The sequence below is a fragment of the Drosophila arizonae genome, chromosome 5, assembly GCF_054131065.1.
Source record: "Drosophila arizonae isolate 15081-1271.41 chromosome 5, UAZ_ARI_1.0, whole genome shotgun sequence".
NCBI lineage: Eukaryota > Metazoa > Arthropoda > Insecta > Diptera > Drosophilidae > Drosophila > Drosophila arizonae.
In genome coordinates, this window is record NC_142925.1 from 21,173,840 (window position 1) to 21,191,931 (window position 18,092).

Consider the following 18,092-nt stretch of genomic DNA (forward strand, 5'->3'; position numbering starts at 1 on the left):
CATAACGTTTTTATTCAGGAAATTTTTGGTATGCTTTACGCTAAGTTTTTGTTGTAAATTTCTATATTCCATATAGTTGATTTGCTCCATTTATACATATATAAATAAAGAGGGTATTTGTGGGAGTTTATGTCATACAAAAATCAATTCCAATTGCATATATCCTGTGCTAGTTGTCTCTATACTAAAAATTACAGGATATTTTCAGGTCAGTTGCTGCTCGTATTGACCTGGCTTAAGTCTCCCCTTTGGCAATTCGAGCAAGACTCTTTGCCAATGTTTGCATCATAAAATATGGATTTAGTTCTGCATGCGTATATATATGTGAGTGTGTATGGAAGGGCATGTATGTGTGTGTATATGAGTGTATGTAACGGTCGAACGCACTTATCGATGGAAAATATGTTGCAGTTGTTGTCATTGTTGGCATCGCATTCACACTTGTTGCCCGCTGGTCTTTGAATGCAATCTTTTCTTCCTCTTCTACATAATATTATTGCTCTTCTTCTTCTTCTTCTTGTTCCTTTGTTAGCCCATACAATTAAAATGCTTATATAAAAAACGAATTGCAGTTTTCTTAGCCAAGGCAAACATTCTTTCGAGTGTTCAAATCTTTATTGAGCAGTTGCATAACAGCCAGCTTTGTGTCATTCTTGGAGATTAACATTATACGAAAGTGAGTTATTATGTTATGTTATGTTAGAAAGAGAGAGAGAGACTGTGCTTAACATATGTACATACATGGGTAAGAAATAATTTGTTACATTTTGTGAATTTCGAATTCGAGCAGTCTTCAGTTTAACAAAAATATATTTAATATCTTAACAGAATTATTAAATTTATGCTTGTATTTTGCTTCGATTTCGTTTTTTAGAGCTACTATTTAAATAGTTCTAAATTGCTTCATCCACGCTAAAGATTTTCGTGCCTAAAAGGAAAACATTCAGCCTATCAAATTATCATCATCAATTAGCCACACTACTTTAACTAGATTCCCATAACTGGAGCAAATTGCACAAAATACATATCAAGCAAATCGAATTTACTGAAAAATTAGCTATTTCATAATGAATGTGATTTTATTTTCACAAAAGCAGCAAAGTAAATTAAATGGAGAGGCCAGCTTTGCTGTAGAAGACTTGCTTTATGAAATATAAAAATTTATAGAACAAACAAATTAATTAAACAAGTAAGAAAGCTCTAGTCGAGACTGCTCGAATACGAGATCCCCTGAACCCTTGGAGCAATAGATATTTCAATAATTTTTCGCGTCTTTCAGCTTACACAAGAAACACGCACACACACACATACACACACAAGCACCCACGCATAAACACACATGGGCTGCAGTGTGCGCTTACTATGAGAACTTAATTGTTTAATAACATTTTTTATGGACGTACGATCTTCATGAAACTTTCACTTTATGATTATTACATGGATATGCATGTAAATGCCAAAGCACAAGTCTCTAGTAATTGAAATACGCTTTTTACAAAAGTGAGGGTGAGGGGGTGAATTTAGAGGTAGGGGGTTAATTTTAACAAAAACCGAAATTGTATAAATTGCATGTTAGCATACATTAACAATTTGGAGACTCTAACAATAAAGATATAATTTTATAACTGGTTTTCGATAAAGTTTTTTATCGATAAAAAATATCGAACTGTGTTATCGATTTTTAATGATAAACTTGATATGCGCGCTGTAATTACGGACATTTAAAAAAAAATTTGAAGTCTCTAGCTCTTATATCTTCTGAAATCGACGCGTTCATACATACGGACAGACGGACAGACGGACGGACGGACAGACGGACAGACAGACGGACAGGGCCAAATCAACTCAGCTCGTCGCCCTGATCAAGAATATATATACTTTGTGGGGTCTGCCACGCCTCCTTCTGCCTGTTACATACATTTCAACAAAACCATTATACCCTGATTTCCCATTGAAAATGGGTTCAGGGTATAAAAATAAAATTAAAATCAAATTATAAGATAGTACATAAAGAATTTATAAAAAGTATATAAATTTGAGGAAATTGGTTCTTCTTTTTATTAAACTGCGTTTACTCGCAATTGGGGGCTCTACTTAAGTGAATGTGTTATTGAATAAGTTTTTTTCTAGACGTAATCAATACGAAGGATTAATGTAAAAAGCTCTAAGAATAATGCATTTAAAATTCTTAGATCTTTGTACATCAATCATTAAAATACAACAACTATGCAATATTTGTCTCTAATTTATATTAAAAGTAATAAGTACTTCTAGTAAATAGCTATTCTTGAGCTCTCACATTATTTCAGTATTTATTTCACATTAAGTTATCGTAAAGACCTAAGATCTTTCTTTTTAAACTTAATATTTTTCTGCAATATTTTTTAAGTTTAACTAGAAAGTAAATAAAGAGTAACTAACTTAAATACATCTAAGTTCTCTAGCTACTTCAGTATTTTAGTTCATCTTATGTTTGGCCACTTTACCATTTCTCGCTACATCATCGAGTAAAGTCCTTGCTGGCGCTCAAATCTTTAGCTTATTTTCCTAACCCAAATCCTCAACTTTCACCCGATTTCTGAGTGCTGCACTTTCGCTCACTCTCACACGCCTTAAGCCACTTTCTATGCAAAATCTAATGCACCTTTAAATGTCTGAATATGATGAAGCATGGGCTTGCTCTGCTTGGCTTCTCTAGTTGGCTACCACTCAAACATGCTAACAGAGCCCGATGCTGTTGCTGTTGTTGTTGCTGTTGCTGTAGCTGTAGCTGATAAGCTGCTGCTATCAACGCCTTACACCCAAAGGCAACCCTCCCCCCCTCGCTGGTACACATCAAGCAGCGCAGCATCCGCTTCCGTTGCGCTGCAGCGTCAGCTTAGTATCCTGTTTTGCCCAGATTTACAGCTGAAACTCCTTGAAATACCATGTGTGTGTCTGTGTGTGTGAGTGCTGTATGTGTGTGTGTTTATCTGTGGCGTTGCCGGAAAGTGAAACGTTTATGAAAACGTCCGGCTAGGCATACCACAGCCCACACACACACGCATACACTTACATACATACACATCCTTAAGGCATGACCTTCCTTGGTTTCTGCCATGCTAAATTTCATATTAACTTTCATCAGCTAATTTCGCTAGCTGAACAATGCTTGAAGAATTTAATATCCTACTCGTTTCGACGGGCCCCTGGAACACTGGACGCTGGCTAAGTGTGAATGGTAGCCATGAATCCTTTTCTCCTTTTCTCCAGCTCACACTGGCCCTTGTCCCAAGATAAACAATCAAGTCTTGACCCAGTTCTATGCCACTCGTTTGCCTTGCCCTTTGTCATCATCATCGTCAGTAAAAGCAGCAGCAGCTTTGACATGGACAAGTCACAAGAAAAAAACTACAACTAAAATATGATAAAAGCGAGCATGATGAGCTGCAGTGATGCCCTGTAGCTGAATACAACTATATATAAACTAAATCTATTAAATAAGTTAGTAACAAAGTGATTTTATCTCCAAATTTCACTATAAAAAAAAAATGTTGAAATAAAAAAAAAATCTTTAATTAATAAATTATAAATATCTCAGCTAATAGCCTCTATACTCTGTAAAAAAAAATAATAATAATAAATTTGTAGCATAAGCTTTATGTGATTATTCAAAGCTTTATGTAAAGGAAATAAAGCCTAATAAAATAATAATAATAATAAATAATAATAATAATAAAAAATAATAATAAATATAAAATTTTATGTAATTAGCTACTGAAATAGTTAATTGCGATTAAAGAAGTGTGAAAAATAGTTTAAAATATATTTATTCATTCCACATCGAATATTTTCAAGTTTATATTCATAAACAATTTCAAGAAATTTAAAAAAATTTAAGTGAGATGTATCGGCAATGGATTCAATATTTGATCTTTTAGTGTAATGTAAAGTTATATATTAAATATCTGTATGTCTAAAAAGTTTGATGATTTGCAATTATTGAAGCATGGAGAGCATATATGATTTTAAGTGCACAGGGGAAATTAAAAATGTTGATTTTTAAAAATTGTAAATATAATGATTGGGTTTTATAATTTTTAAGAATATAAATAAGCAGAAAATATTAAAAGATATATCGTATCGATATAATATTGTGAGCTGATATATTGAAGTGAATAGAAGAGGTTATCCAAGTTTCCCTATTCTGTTAAATACTTAGTCCCTATTATGACAGAAATATTAGTGTAAAACTGAGAGCCTGTAGAGAATTGTTAAGCTAATATCCTAAAATACCCTTAATGAGAGAGAAAGGGAGAGAGAGAGAGAGAGAGAGAGAGAGTGAGTGAGAGAGAGAGAGAGAGAGAGAGAGTGAGCTGTTGCTTTGTGTCCGAGGCCTTGCTGAGTGAGAACGAGATGGCTAGTTAAGCCATTCGGCAGGATCGTTATGATAATCGGACGAAATAGAAGAGAAATTATTTATATAGTATCGCTTACCCTAATAAAATATTAAGTCTCTAGTTAATACATAAATTAATTAAAATAAACATAAAATTTAATAAAGATTCTCAAATCTTGCTCACTTTCCTTGTATCCCAATCAAAAGTATTTTAATAGGGTATAAGAAAAACGAAATTTTCGTAAGAATGAGATGAAAAATCCGCCAAGTTTACATGCAGAAATGTGCGCTAACCCAAAAATTGAGACAGCTTTGCCCCGTTGAACACACACAAACACACACACACACGAACACACATACATGTATATAACCCAATATATTTGACTATAATACAATTTCTGTTTTGTTTTCTTTTCGTTTAGAGTCGGTCTGGGGCTAGGAGCTAGGTGCATGGTATATGGGCTCTGATGAGTGGGTGGCATGGCTAAAGTGCAGTCAGACAGCCATTGGATCATTTGTCTTGGCATTGTTGTTTTTTACAGATTTCTTTTTCCTGCTGCTTTTTATTGCTGCTGCTGCTGCTGCTGTTGCATGAAAGTTTCGGCTTCGTAGAGCTGCAATGGGGCTTATGAGTTTATAGGCAGCTTATAGGACAGCCGAAGCAACCGAAAATGAAAGTATGCAAATAGTACTTGACAGTTTGGTAAAGTTTTGCTCAAAAAAGTCAAGACAGATAAAAATAGATAACTTTGAATAAATAGACAAACACATTTGAGCGAGTCAATAAGTATTAGAAAACACTTAAGAAGAGATGGGCTGGCAAACGGAATAAAAAAGGGATATAAAAAAGTTAATCGAGATAGGTTGTTAAGAAAAATTTGGTACAGAAGCAAGAGACATTTAAAAAAAAAATATTAAAAAATAAATAGAATAATGAAATGAATTTTTTCGTTAAAGCTATTTAAAGAAATTAATATAGAACAGAAGTTAAATGAGTAAAAATAAATATAACAATATAACAATATAATAATATAGTAATATAACAATATTTTAATGTAACAATATAACTATATAATAATATAACATTATAACAATATAAAAATAAATAAAAAAATAATAAGTTTACTTCTACCTAATTAAAAAATATATCATAAATAATTTAATAAAATAATAAAATAATGAAACAATTTATGCCTAAGTACTAAATTGAGGCTAAGCTCATATCAATAATCTAAAAAAATCCGTGCAGGGTATCGCTTCAAAAAATCTATTTAAAAAAAGTAAAGAAAACTATAAAAGAAATTTCACCAAAAATTACAATCTCACACAGACTCACACGCACACAATTTAGCCAACGATACGAAACAAAAAAGAAAGAAAAAAAAATAAAAGCTAAGAGAGCAACAGAATCAGGGACCTGACTCTGGCACTGAATGTTCGGAGCAAATGAAGGTGTCAAAATGACAGGCAGACAGCAGCAGCAGCAACAGCAGCAGCAGGAAAAAAGAAAATAAAAACAGAGCAAGGAAGGAAACGAAGGCCTCGGACAGACACACATACACACACACATGGATAGACGCCTGCCTGGCTGGACGTGCAGTGCAGATGGATGGATGGCTCTGTTGCAGTGGATGGCATAGCACAGGGTATATACATACATATATATATATATATATATATAGAGGGTATAGCAATGGGATAGTCTGTCTGCCTGGTTAACTGTATAAACGCCAAAACGACAGCAGCAGCGGCAGCAGCTAACTTGCACCATCAACAAGGACAACAAAAACAATAACAAAACACAGACTACATAATTGTATCTGTTTCTATGTATCTATATGCTGGACCCCGTGCATTGTGTTGCAGTTACGTGCTCGATGGTCCAGCAAAATGGCGAAATAAAAAGTGAATGAATGGGACCTAAAGCCATGGCTAAAAACTCGCTTTGTGACACCGTTGGCTAAGACGAATGGCAAATGCTCTCAGTGAATGGGTTTCAACAGGGATTTGCTTAGAAGAATTTGTTAAAATGAAATATATATTGCTTATAAACTGAATTAAATAACAAAGATAAAGGATATAATAGACTATGAAATTGAAATTTGTGATATTGTGTGATTAAAAAGAGGATAACAAAATTTTATTATTAGTATTAGTATTATAGTTTAGATACTATCATTTGTATAATTGTATGTTATTAGGACTACGTATTTAATACCTAACAGGGGCTTAACAGTTTAAGACCAGAGTTTAAGATTACAGTTAAACGACTAACAATTTAATACTTAACAGTTGAAGGCTTAACATTTGATAAGTATAAAAAAATAAAATAACATAAAATATATAAAAATATATTTAAAATATTCCTAATTCAAAGCCAAACAACTTTCAAATCTATACTTGCCTATAGATATACAATATATTAAAATATTAACTTAATTAAAATGAAATTAATGATAGTTAACAGCGTGAAGTTAACGTAAAAGCAAGCAAGTTGATGAAATAGCATATTCATAAATGTTTACAGGAGTTAGAAGCATATAAGAATATATCACCTATGATATAAAAAATAAATTAAATAAAATTTATAAAATTAAAAAGTTTTCTCTAGAGCTGAGTTTCTGAGTCTTTTAGAAAGAAATTAATATTAAAATTGAAATTTAATTGCCAAAATTGAGGCCTATTTTGAGGTTAAACATGTTCGAAAAATATTATAAACAGTATCATCATTTTATCATCTTAAAGGCAAATTACTTACTAAAACCAAGTAATATTGAAACAAAACAAATATTTGCTGTTACCCAACGAACCTTTCAGCCTACCTGTTAAATATTCTATATTCAAAGAAAAAAAAAAAACTCTCATCAATAAACTCTATAAAATTTTAATAGCCCATAACAGTAAGTTGGTAGCACGAACTCAATAAATTATGCACCGTAGTTACATTAAATATTTGGCTAAAATAACCTCAACAGCCCATCAATCTTGTCTGTGTGAGCCACCCTCTAAAAATATAGAGTATATATATGGCCGTCTATAGGGACAGAGGGGCGACCAAACAAAAAAAAAAGCTTAAAGACTTTGGCCAACTACTGACATGATGGCCGAATGCCTAAGCGGATTCAAGTTGTAGGAAAACTTTAAATGAGTTCAAGATTGTAGATTTATCCCAGCCACGCCCACCATTTGTGTGAGGCTGGGCGTGCCCGATGAAGCGTAATGATGATGACTTTGTTAGATTGATTGATGGCTGGCACATAGAGATTGAGCAGAGCGGAGGGCTGGCAGACGTGGCAAGGCACAAATCGACAATTTACAATGTACAATTTACACTTGAAAATTACCCAAAAAAAAAAAAAAAAAAAACAAGAGGGAAAATATTTATATTTTGCATTACTCATACGCCGCGTTATTAATAAATAGAGTGAAAACGCATCAGCAGATGACCAATTAAATTTTCATGTTCGTTCGCTTTTTTTTTTTTTTTTTTTTTTTTTTTTTTTTTTTTTTTGTTGCACTTTTTTATGTCACTCATGAACCGGAAATGCCGCCAAGGTTTCTGTTCGAGCACAAATAATTTCAGCTCAGTCGCAATGGATCAGTGGACGGGCGTGCATCGGGCGTTCATAATACGCGCCTATTATAGAAATAATGATTCCATAAGCACAGCGCAGCGCATGTTTAAGAAACAGTTCAGCATTTATCAGATCCCGCCCACAAATGTGATCAAGAGCTGGCTGCGGCACTTTGAGTGCACGGGTTCCTCTCAAGCGGGCGGCTGCACGGCGCGTTCCTCCATTCCCGTACGATCTATCGATCTATCTATATTTATATTTACCAATTATGAAAGTGAAACGAGTATATTGGTCATGAACAATGCCCCGCCCTGCTGTTCGTCCGATCGTCTGTCCGTCTGTACGTCTGGCGATATCCGATATTTCTGTCAATACAAGTTCAAAAAGATACGGCGTATATACATATATACGCCCGTTCGGCGCATTGCTAACAGGAAAATGGATCTAGCAGCATTCGGGTTGTGAATGAGTATTCTGCAGTCGGTAACGCCCGACTGCCACGCTCTGACTCGCCCTCTATTATACTAATAACTGCCTCTTCTCTTACAGCAAATCTTCTGCACCATTTGCAATCAGTGCCTGAGCAATGAGAAGAATTTCAGCAGCTCCATCAAATAGTTTAACTAGATTTTAAGTATTCAATTCTTTTCTATAGCTTGGTTTTCTTTTCTTCTTCTTCTTCAATGTTTTATATAATAAACATGCACTTTTGTTCTATTCTGCTAATTAACAAGTTTGCTGAACATTTTGTATCAACACTTTTGACTGCTGCCAGCCTGCCAGGCTGCCTTGTGTGGTGTGGCATATCAAACGCTCGACATTTTCACCCTCTGACGGAGGTTCTCGCACATTTGTCTGTCATGCTTGGCAAAAGAACGTCGCTGCGCTTGGTTTCGTGCGAAATTGAAAGAGATCCCAAATTCTTCTGACTGACAAATGTCTAAATTTTGCAGCACTTTTTTATATAAATATATACCGAATATATATATGTGCTTTATTTGATTGTTAAATATTTTTGTACTTATATATTATATATTGACCTACAATATTAATAGAACGGCAATATTTACAAAATAAATACATTCTTATGCACAAACAAAAGGTATTTGTTTAATTAATTACATTGTTGTTATATAGGCCAACTGTAAAATGTTTACGATTCAAGTGAGAGTGCTCTGGTCGGGAGTGCTTGACCAGACGATATCCTAAGCTCTGCTTAGAAATTATATTTGAAATCATTTTTAATGCATAGATAAATATTAGCAACACATACACACATACATACACACGCACACATAATCATGCTCTCTCCTTGAGCTGCGCTAATGGTCATTGTTATGCTTAATTACTTTCTTAATCAAACTTAGTGTGTGAAAATTACATTTATACGTGTTGGTTTGCTAAAGCATAATCCTTCAGCTCTCTAAATATGGGTTTACTGTATTTTTACAAATGGGTTTAGTATACCTGTAAAGCAATCGATGGTGGCCTATTTCGCTGGCTCTTTTCATGGATTGTTTCATGGTAATTAAAAGTTAATTTATTAAATTAGTGTTTTATTACTTTTAGTAAAACTAATAAATATTTCCTAAAAATATAAAAGAAAATAGTAAATAATTAAAAAGCTTTCCATTGCTCTTAAAATACTGAAATGATGACTATAAATGCAATTACGTGATTTTGTACAATTTATTAGGCGGCAAAGATTAATTTATGTAATAATAATAATTAATTTGAATATTGATATTAAATTACATCTTGGGCTAATATATTTCTCTTTTTCTATTCCTTATCTGTCTTCTAGTCAACAATAAAAATATATTTACAATAGCATTAATCAATTACCGATAAAAATAAAAATATGATATATAATAAATAATATATATTTATTTTATTTTTTGTTTAAGTTTTCATTAATTGAGGAATCTTATTAATCATGCCTTCCCATTTAATGGATTTTACCCACAGATAGTTATATTGAACTTTTTTCTAGGGTACTAAAAAAATGTATTTAATTTTAACTTCCAGCTCATCAATATATAAATTTACTTAAGAAAAAAAAAATTGCAAAAATTAAATAAAATCTATAAAATCTATGTATAAGTCCAGGTTTGCTCATGATATTCACGTTCCCTATCAGCAACATTAGCTATACTTACCGAAACCTGCCACACCCCCTTTTGCTTGTAACATACATTTTCACACCGTAAACACCGTAATGTTTTGAGTCAGGGTATATTCAAGTCGGTTAGCTGCTCTACCTTCTGCTCCTCCAAAACTTCAGTAACTGCGAGTAACTTAATTTAACAGTTACGAGCAGTTGCTTAGGTCTAGTCGACTAGTTTCAGCTTTCGGGTTTGGTCGAATAATATATTTGAGAAACTACTCAAAATATATTTAGCTAGCAAAACCTAAGCATATTTCCTTAAATCATATAAAGTGTAATATAAAAACATCTTCAAAAAAAGAAAAGTTCTAAGATAAGTGAATAATATTATTCGTAAGTACCATGCACAATCAATTTGTGCCATTCAATATTCTCATTGACTCTTTTCAGATAACATTTGAAATTCCTTGGAAGAACAAGTAATTAGAATGTTACCATGGCAACGTCTACGTCTGCGTCCCAAATATTGGTTCTATTTCCTATACAATGATCCATCGTTCGGAGAGTTCATGAAGTGTAGTGCATTCTTTGTTTTGGGAATATGTGTGCTGAGACGTCTAGGAAAGGGCTTTCCAAATCTGTCGGTCCAGTTTGAAAAGCTTCTGCAGTCCTAAATTAAGTCGTATGCGGAATGGCATTAGGACTACATAAAGTTTATCTTTTTCCCTTAATTTGGCATTGCAAATTGTGTGAAACAATTGAGTATTATATTCGTAAATAAATTTTTTTAATGAAAGCTTTTTACACAGATTACCAAGATGTATTTTTGGAAAGAGAACCGCTTGCATTTGTTGCAAGTAATATGGGATTATTGCTGGGGTTTTTGTTTAACAAATTGAAGAGATCTATTGGAAAGGGTTAAATACTTTGTAGACACATGTGCTCTTGGTAAAGCTAGTTGATAGATGACTAATTATTGTCTAACATTTGCATAATGTGTTGGATTGGCTCTTTATGATTTATATATTTAAAGCTGATTAGTTAGTAAGGAAAACTGGCTGGTAGCACTTTTTTTATTGCTTGAAGAATAGCAAAAAGTAGAGGATGGAGGGTTTGTATTGGGATGTAATAATTAACAAATTAAGTTTATAAAGAATTGGCTTTTCATTTATAAAGTAAAAGAGTATATTTGTTTGTGATATTTCTTTGCCTTCTCCGTCCATTCATCCGACCATCTAGGATAATGTATAATGGAAAGTGGATTGTTGATTGTGCATCGTTTAAGGTATATTTATAATGGATTCATTACGTGAATCCTCTACAGTAAGACATTCAAAACGGATGAAATAACTTACTGCAGCTCTCTTTAATTTATTTGCTAATAGTCTGTATGTAAAAGTATTGTCTTGTCCGTTCATACATCCTTCCGATTGTGGATAGTGAATTTTAGATTGGAGATAATGGATCGTGTATAGTAGATAGAGCATATAAGTGCGCTCATTAAGGGAATATTGTACAGTAAGAAATTAAAAATGGAGTATACAAGTTACTGCAGATCTCTTCAATTTATTTACGCATTATATATAATATGTATATGCAGTGATAAATCGAAAATCAAAATTATATCATTGATAAAGGAATAGTTAAATTACTGCACACCGCTTTATTTTTGAATCGCGAATGTCTATTATGACTTTGGTAGCACCCAGCAGCAACATTTCTGTTTGCTTGACATGCATTATTTGAATTCCATTAGACATAATTTATATGTATAATTTTACTTCTGATGTCAAAGCATATTTCTCAAGAGTCTCCTCCAGCCTGGCTTTTCCTTTCAGTGGCGAGTTAATCAAAGCAAATCAAAAGTCCAGGAGCTTATGGCATTTGCAAGCTTTTTCATTTATGGCATCAGCTAGCTGACGTCTACGCCCATTTTGAGGCTGGGGCGGCTGTCAATTTGAAGTCAGCTAAAACTCATATTAACTTTGGCCATCAGCAAATGCCTGACATAACTGCTACGCCCACTCTCCTGCCCGTCCTTTGTTGGTGCCTTAAAAAAAAAAAAATGTCCACTTCAAGGCGATGTCAGCCAGCTGTCAGCATGTCATATCGAAGGAAAGATATATGTATGTATACACATATGTTTCTTTAAGAGTAGCCTCACGGTTATTAACGGTTAAGTATTATGCTTACAGATTACAATCGGAAAACGCGCATAAGGTTTACGATGCGGCATTAGTTTGAGTCACATATACATACGTACATTAGATATATGAGCGGGGCACATAAAATTAGGTGCCTCCGCCCCCATTTCAGTCAGTCACCTGCTACGGCAGACATAAAAAACCTCCCAGGAGTTGGCTGGATGGCACGCGGCAGCGAGGGGGCGGTAGGAAGGATGCCGGAAAGCAACGTCAACGGCACAGCCAACGGTTCTTGCTATCATAATTTCGAAATGACAGGTAATTTGGGCCACAACAACAGGCGGGTGGGCGTGGACGTGGGCTTTGGCATGCCGGGCAGGAAGACCCGAGATGAAGTGCGAGCGCCAAATGGGAAAATGATGCGAGTTTATTAAGTACCGTTACTCAAAGTGTGTACCGAAAATCCTCACAAGAATTTATGATGCGCAATTTTCCAAAAAAAAAAAAGAAAACGAAAACGAAAACTCACAAATTTATATTGTAAATATATGAAAAGGTGCAGACGTGGTGGGCGCGAGCTATCTGTGCTATCTCTAAATGATATAAGCACACGAACATGCAACTAATGAGTGGAGCTTGTGGAGCTCGAATTGCCCCACCCACACCACCAGCACCTGTCCCATTCAATCAGAGCACTAGCTCTAGCTGCTGCCATAAACTCAATTCAGATGCTCGGCGTTTGTCTTAGCTTTAAATTTCAATTGAAATTTAGAGCGCAGCTACGTGTAGTTGGCTCATAAAAGCTGAAATTCCTTCGACTAGTGAATGAGAGTTCAACTGCCCTTAGATGCCTTTCTTTTACAGCCCAGAACGTTGTGCAATGGCAGAGCGGAAAAGTAAATCAAGTTTAATTTGAAATAAAGCTGTCACTGAGTTGTCATTGCATTAATCAATGTCTAAATTGAAAGGCTGCTCTGTGCGGGCTTATTTAAAGAATTTCAATTTGTTTTTGCCTTGCCTAGAGCGAGAGCCATTGATGAGTTTTAGTAAAACTATAGGAAATGATGAAAAATACGTTATATATTATACATGGAGAATAAATACAATCGACAAGGGATTATCCTTCCCAATAAAAACACTCTGCAAACACAATGGTGAGCTAAGGAAAATATTTCAGTTTAAAAAATAAAAAAAAATAAAATAAATAATAACAATAATAATAAAGTACCCCCTAGCTATGGAATCTATGAAATTAAGAAATAAAATTAATAAATTAAGTTTTTTAATGCCCAAAATACATATCTTTATATTATTTATTTATATAAATTTTTTTTGTATTTATAATTGTAAATATTTTTGGTAAATAGCAACTTTTTGTGATTTTTATAAACATTTTCCACCATAAAAGCATTCGTTAAAGGATTAGTAAATATAATACAAAATATAATTAATATAATTTAATTAATAAATGAAATAAATTAACCTAGTAATGTTTCTCTTAAATTTCTGCATAATGTTCATAATCAAATGTTACATATTTTATTTTACCATTTATTTATATAGATAAATTTATCTGTATGTATATTAATTTTTTTGTTCTGCTTAGTGGCATTTATTATTTTAAAAATTAGTTTTATAATGTACATTCAGTATTTATAATTTGTATTAGATTGTGTATTATATATATTTTGTAAATATTATTATTAAAATTTTATTATATTTTTTTTTATTAATATATATATTTTATAAATATTATTATTATTATTTTATTATTACATTTTTAGATTAGTTTCGAAAATAAAGTTTCAAAGCTTCATTCATGTCTAGAATTGACAATGCTCAAATTCTGTGACATTTTATTTATTTGATTTTAATATTTGTTAACAAATGGAAATTTTCACATTTATGAATTAAAGCCAGCTTAATTTTATTATATTTTCCCAGCAGTCTCAGTTTTCCTTGCTTAAGCATATTTTCGCCTTTAATTATGTTTCAACATTCGCACAGCTGACTTTTTCATAAATACAAATATATTATAAATATAATCCCTTGATAACCCCCTCGCATAAATCATTATGAGAAACCTTGTATACTACAATTTTCTCCATTTAACGATTCACTGTTAAAAATGCTGCGCTATTGATGCCAAAATATTTATTGTAAGATATTTTTTCATAATGTGGGATTATCTGGGCACATGTCTTGCCACGATTTATGTGTGTCAAGAATCAAACACACACACACACATACAACACACAAAACGAAGAAGAAGACGGAGCAGAAGAAGATAGCAGGAAGTGCCAGCTTTAAGCTCTTAGGAAATTGAATTCTTAAGCTTTATTGTTTTACTGGCCTCCGCTCCTGGCTGCCATGTTGTAGGCCGAAAAAGGAGCGCATGCAAAGCAAGGACTTGCTCGGCGAGAACATGAAAGTGAATAAAACTGCAGCAAAAGCAATTTTCATAAATATTTAATGGATAACGGCGGAAAAAATGAGCAGAGAACGGGACAGAGCAACACTGAAACGGGACAGACGATATCTGAACAGAGATGCAGATGTCCTGACTTGTCTCTGTCCTTTCCGTGTATTGTAATGTATCGCATAGATATATGAGCTGCACATATGTCACACACATACACATACACTTATCCATATATATGCTATATATCAGCTTTGTGTATGCCTATATACTACATATAAATCTCGGCTTTTAGTTGGTATCATTAAACGGGATTTCATGCTGCCTCCTCCCTGGCTGACTGCCTGCCTGGCTGGCCAAAGTCCTTCAAGGGAAGGCCATTACAGCCGGCAAAAATCATAACAATAAAAGCGAGACACCCAGCCAGGGGAGTACTGCATAAAGAGGAGAGTGCTGCGATTCGAGGGAGGGGCGTGACAGTTGGGGGCTGGTAGCTGCTCTTACTTAATCGATGATGATGAATAATTGATTCGTGCGAAGCGCCCAAGCATGGAAATGAAAATGTCGGTTGGCTGGTAGATTGTTCTCCCTCCCGCCTTGCCATTCTCTGCCTCTCTCTCTCTCTCCCTTTATATACATATAGATGTGTGTGTGTGTGTGTGTGTAAGAGTGTGTAACGAGTGGCAAATTTCAGGAAACGGAAATGGCAATTGCAGGCAACGCAAATGTGAAGTTGTGCGCTAAATGAAATGCCAACACAGCAACACGGCAAGAAACACGGAAACAGAAATGTGGACAGCAAATTTACAGCAACAAAGCCAAAAGAGCTGAGACCAGCAGCGGAGGCGAGAGAGAGAGAGAGAGAGAGAGAGAGATAGTGAGGGAAAGCTGCCAGAGCTCCGACAAAAGAAAACGAAACGCCAAGTTACACAATTCGCTCGGTATTTAAATTTGATTCTCAAGTTCTCCATTTAAATGGTTTTTCGAGAGCGAGAGGAAACTGCGAAGCACAAAGGTAAATACAGCAAAAGTTTTTAGATCAATGGCAGGCGAAAGAGTAAGCATGGTAAATAGCTAAGCCGAGTGGCTAAAGCTAATATTGCAAACTGATTGTTAAGTATTATATTTAATGAGATTTCTATTTAAGAAGTGAATTGTTTATCTGATGAATTGCTTTGTGAGCAGCAAAAGCTACTTAAAAATTCTTAATCGAATGGATTTTTATTTGAAACAGCTAATATTTGACATTTTTTTAATTAAAAAAAAAAAAAAAAATACATTTGGTTGTATACAAAAATTAATCTCTTGGGATGAATTTCTTATTTTTGGAAAAACATTAAATATATTTTAACTGATCTGAATATGTTTGAGTATATTAAATATAATTCTTGACGAAATTGCATGAATGTAACGAGTTTCGTTCTATTCTCTGAACCCATTGAAAGTGAGAAATCAGGGTATAATATTTAAAGAAATTATTCTTCATTTTTTAAGAGAGGAAATGGATTGCGAGAAACCGTTGAACTAATTTTAAAATGGTCAAATATTTACAGATATGCGGAAGTACAGCACAGTCTCACAGAAACTTTGATCAAATGAACAGAACTCAATAGAAAATTTTTCGAACTGCCGATCGAATGAACTAGAAAATAATAATAGAAAACGTGAAGGATGTGCTTTGCTAATTTTGCGCAGTGTATTTTATATATATGTAAGTATTTATTTATTTATAAGTTAGAGTTGATATAAAAGTAAAATAATTATATAAAATTAAAATTTATAAATATATCGATTATATGTCAGTTGCCTTCATGACTGGCTGATGAGATGAGATGCATTCAAATATTTTTAAATTGTATCTTCTACCCCCTTTTATCGATTTCTATAAGTATAATAATTTACTCAGTAATATTAGTCGTATATCATAGCCCTGACTCTTAACAATTGCAATTTCATATATTTACTAAAACATTTTACATAACTTCACTTTGCACATTTATATATTATAATAATTTTAATGCATTTCGCTCTCATAAAATTCGAATATTTAGCACAACAACTAAATATTTTCCGTGCATATTTCATAAATATCTCAAGTGGAAGCTTTTAGCGAATTCCTGACAATTTCTGGAATTTCTAAGCCATTCCGAATCTCGCTCATATTCAGCATCATAATGTGCGCCAGGGCACAATACAGTTAGCAACTAAGTGCCACATAATATGCAATTAATTTGTGATGCAGAACACACACGCACACGCACACACATACACACACACACACGCACAATCATACACAGTGTAATGCAACGAGCAATGCACAATGTAAACAAGAACAATGCAATTTGTGTGAGGCAAATGGCAGCCAGGAGGAGTTGACTCTGTCCGCTGAGCGCGCTGAGCATGGGTCAGCCAAAGTGCGACTGCAAGAGAGTGCAGCAGCAAGATAGATGGTGGCATAGATATGCCGGAGCGTTGCTAATAATACGCATTTCGCTTTAACGGGACATTGGGGGCAAATCTGGCATGCAACTTTTGTGTGTGCGTGTTGGCTGCTGCTGCTGCTGCTGCTGCTGCTGCTGCACTGCTGCTGATGTTGCTGCTGATTGCGGCTGTTGCTGTCTTCATTGTGGAAAGGACAACGACAGCATTGCCAGCAACTGTCGCTCGTTTGGTTTGAATCAACTCGACTCGACTCGTCTCTCAAAATAAATTGCAATTTTATCGCGAATAATTCAATTAAATGATTTGGTTTTTGCTTTCGCTGACGCTGACGAACGGCGAACGACGAACGACGATTCGTCTGCATTTTCTTTCGCTTTTTACGCATTTTCCCTTTTAATTTCCCTGCTCGCTCTCTCTGCTCTTTTTCCTTTTTTCTGGCTGCGCTTTTTGGTGATTTATTGTGCATTCACATTGTCTGCTCTATTGTGTCTTCTGATAGCTAAAAATATATATGCGAGTGCATATTTAAATCGTTGGACTTGCAACTAGCTCGCCTGGCCGCAGTTCCTCTGTCTTGCTGTCGCTATCCCTCTCTATCTCTCTCTTTCCCTCTCAATCTGTATGTCTTGCTCGCTTTCTGTTCATCTGGCGCCGCCACAGAAATTAGATTTAAATATTTTGGCATTTTCCATCAATTTTCATATAACGCTTACTCAGATGTCAATTCGTTGCATGTGAACCTTTTGTTGCATGCAAGAATGCGGCATGCTGATAGTTTCAGCCGTGCAGCATCCCAAAATGCCAGTGGCAAGGGCTTACTGGCTCCACCAGTGGCAGCTGCAGACAGAGCCAATCCATTTGGCCCCAACCTATGCCCCAGCTAGCCGACAGCCACCCACACACATTCTCAATCATTTATGCAGCAATCAGTGCCAGCTTCTTTTCCACACGTACGATTACTTACTTTGCCATACCCTCTATGGAGCAAGCAGAGCTTAATCGAAAATGTGTTTTAGTAATGAGAAAA

General features: G+C 34.4%; 2 protein-coding genes and 2 long non-coding RNA genes across 4 annotated transcripts in view; 2 read left to right on the forward strand and 2 right to left on the reverse strand.

Annotated features, from left to right (window-relative positions):
• The window catches only part of sm (heterogeneous nuclear ribonucleoprotein L), a 215,972-nt gene that overhangs the window by 173,682 nt on the left and 24,198 nt on the right, over positions 1-18,092 (reverse strand). The window lies entirely within an intron of this gene.
• On the forward strand, positions 7,903-9,040 carry LOC108615319 (uncharacterized). Its single transcript, XM_018009736.2, has 2 exons — positions 7,903-8,181; positions 8,503-9,040. The coding sequence occupies exons 1-2, from the start codon at positions 7,903-7,905 to the stop codon at positions 8,569-8,571; spliced, it is 348 nt and encodes a 115-aa protein (XP_017865225.2). The 3' UTR covers positions 8,572-9,040.
• LOC149268762 (uncharacterized) lies at positions 10,232-10,870 on the forward strand. Its single transcript, XR_016270303.1, has 2 exons — positions 10,232-10,453; positions 10,511-10,870. It is a non-coding gene; the product is annotated as an uncharacterized LOC149268762 (long non-coding RNA).
• Positions 11,704-12,988, reverse strand: LOC149268763 (uncharacterized). Its single transcript, XR_016270268.1, has 2 exons — positions 12,324-12,988; positions 11,704-12,110 (listed from the first exon to the last, which is right to left on the reverse strand). It is a non-coding gene; the product is annotated as an uncharacterized LOC149268763 (long non-coding RNA).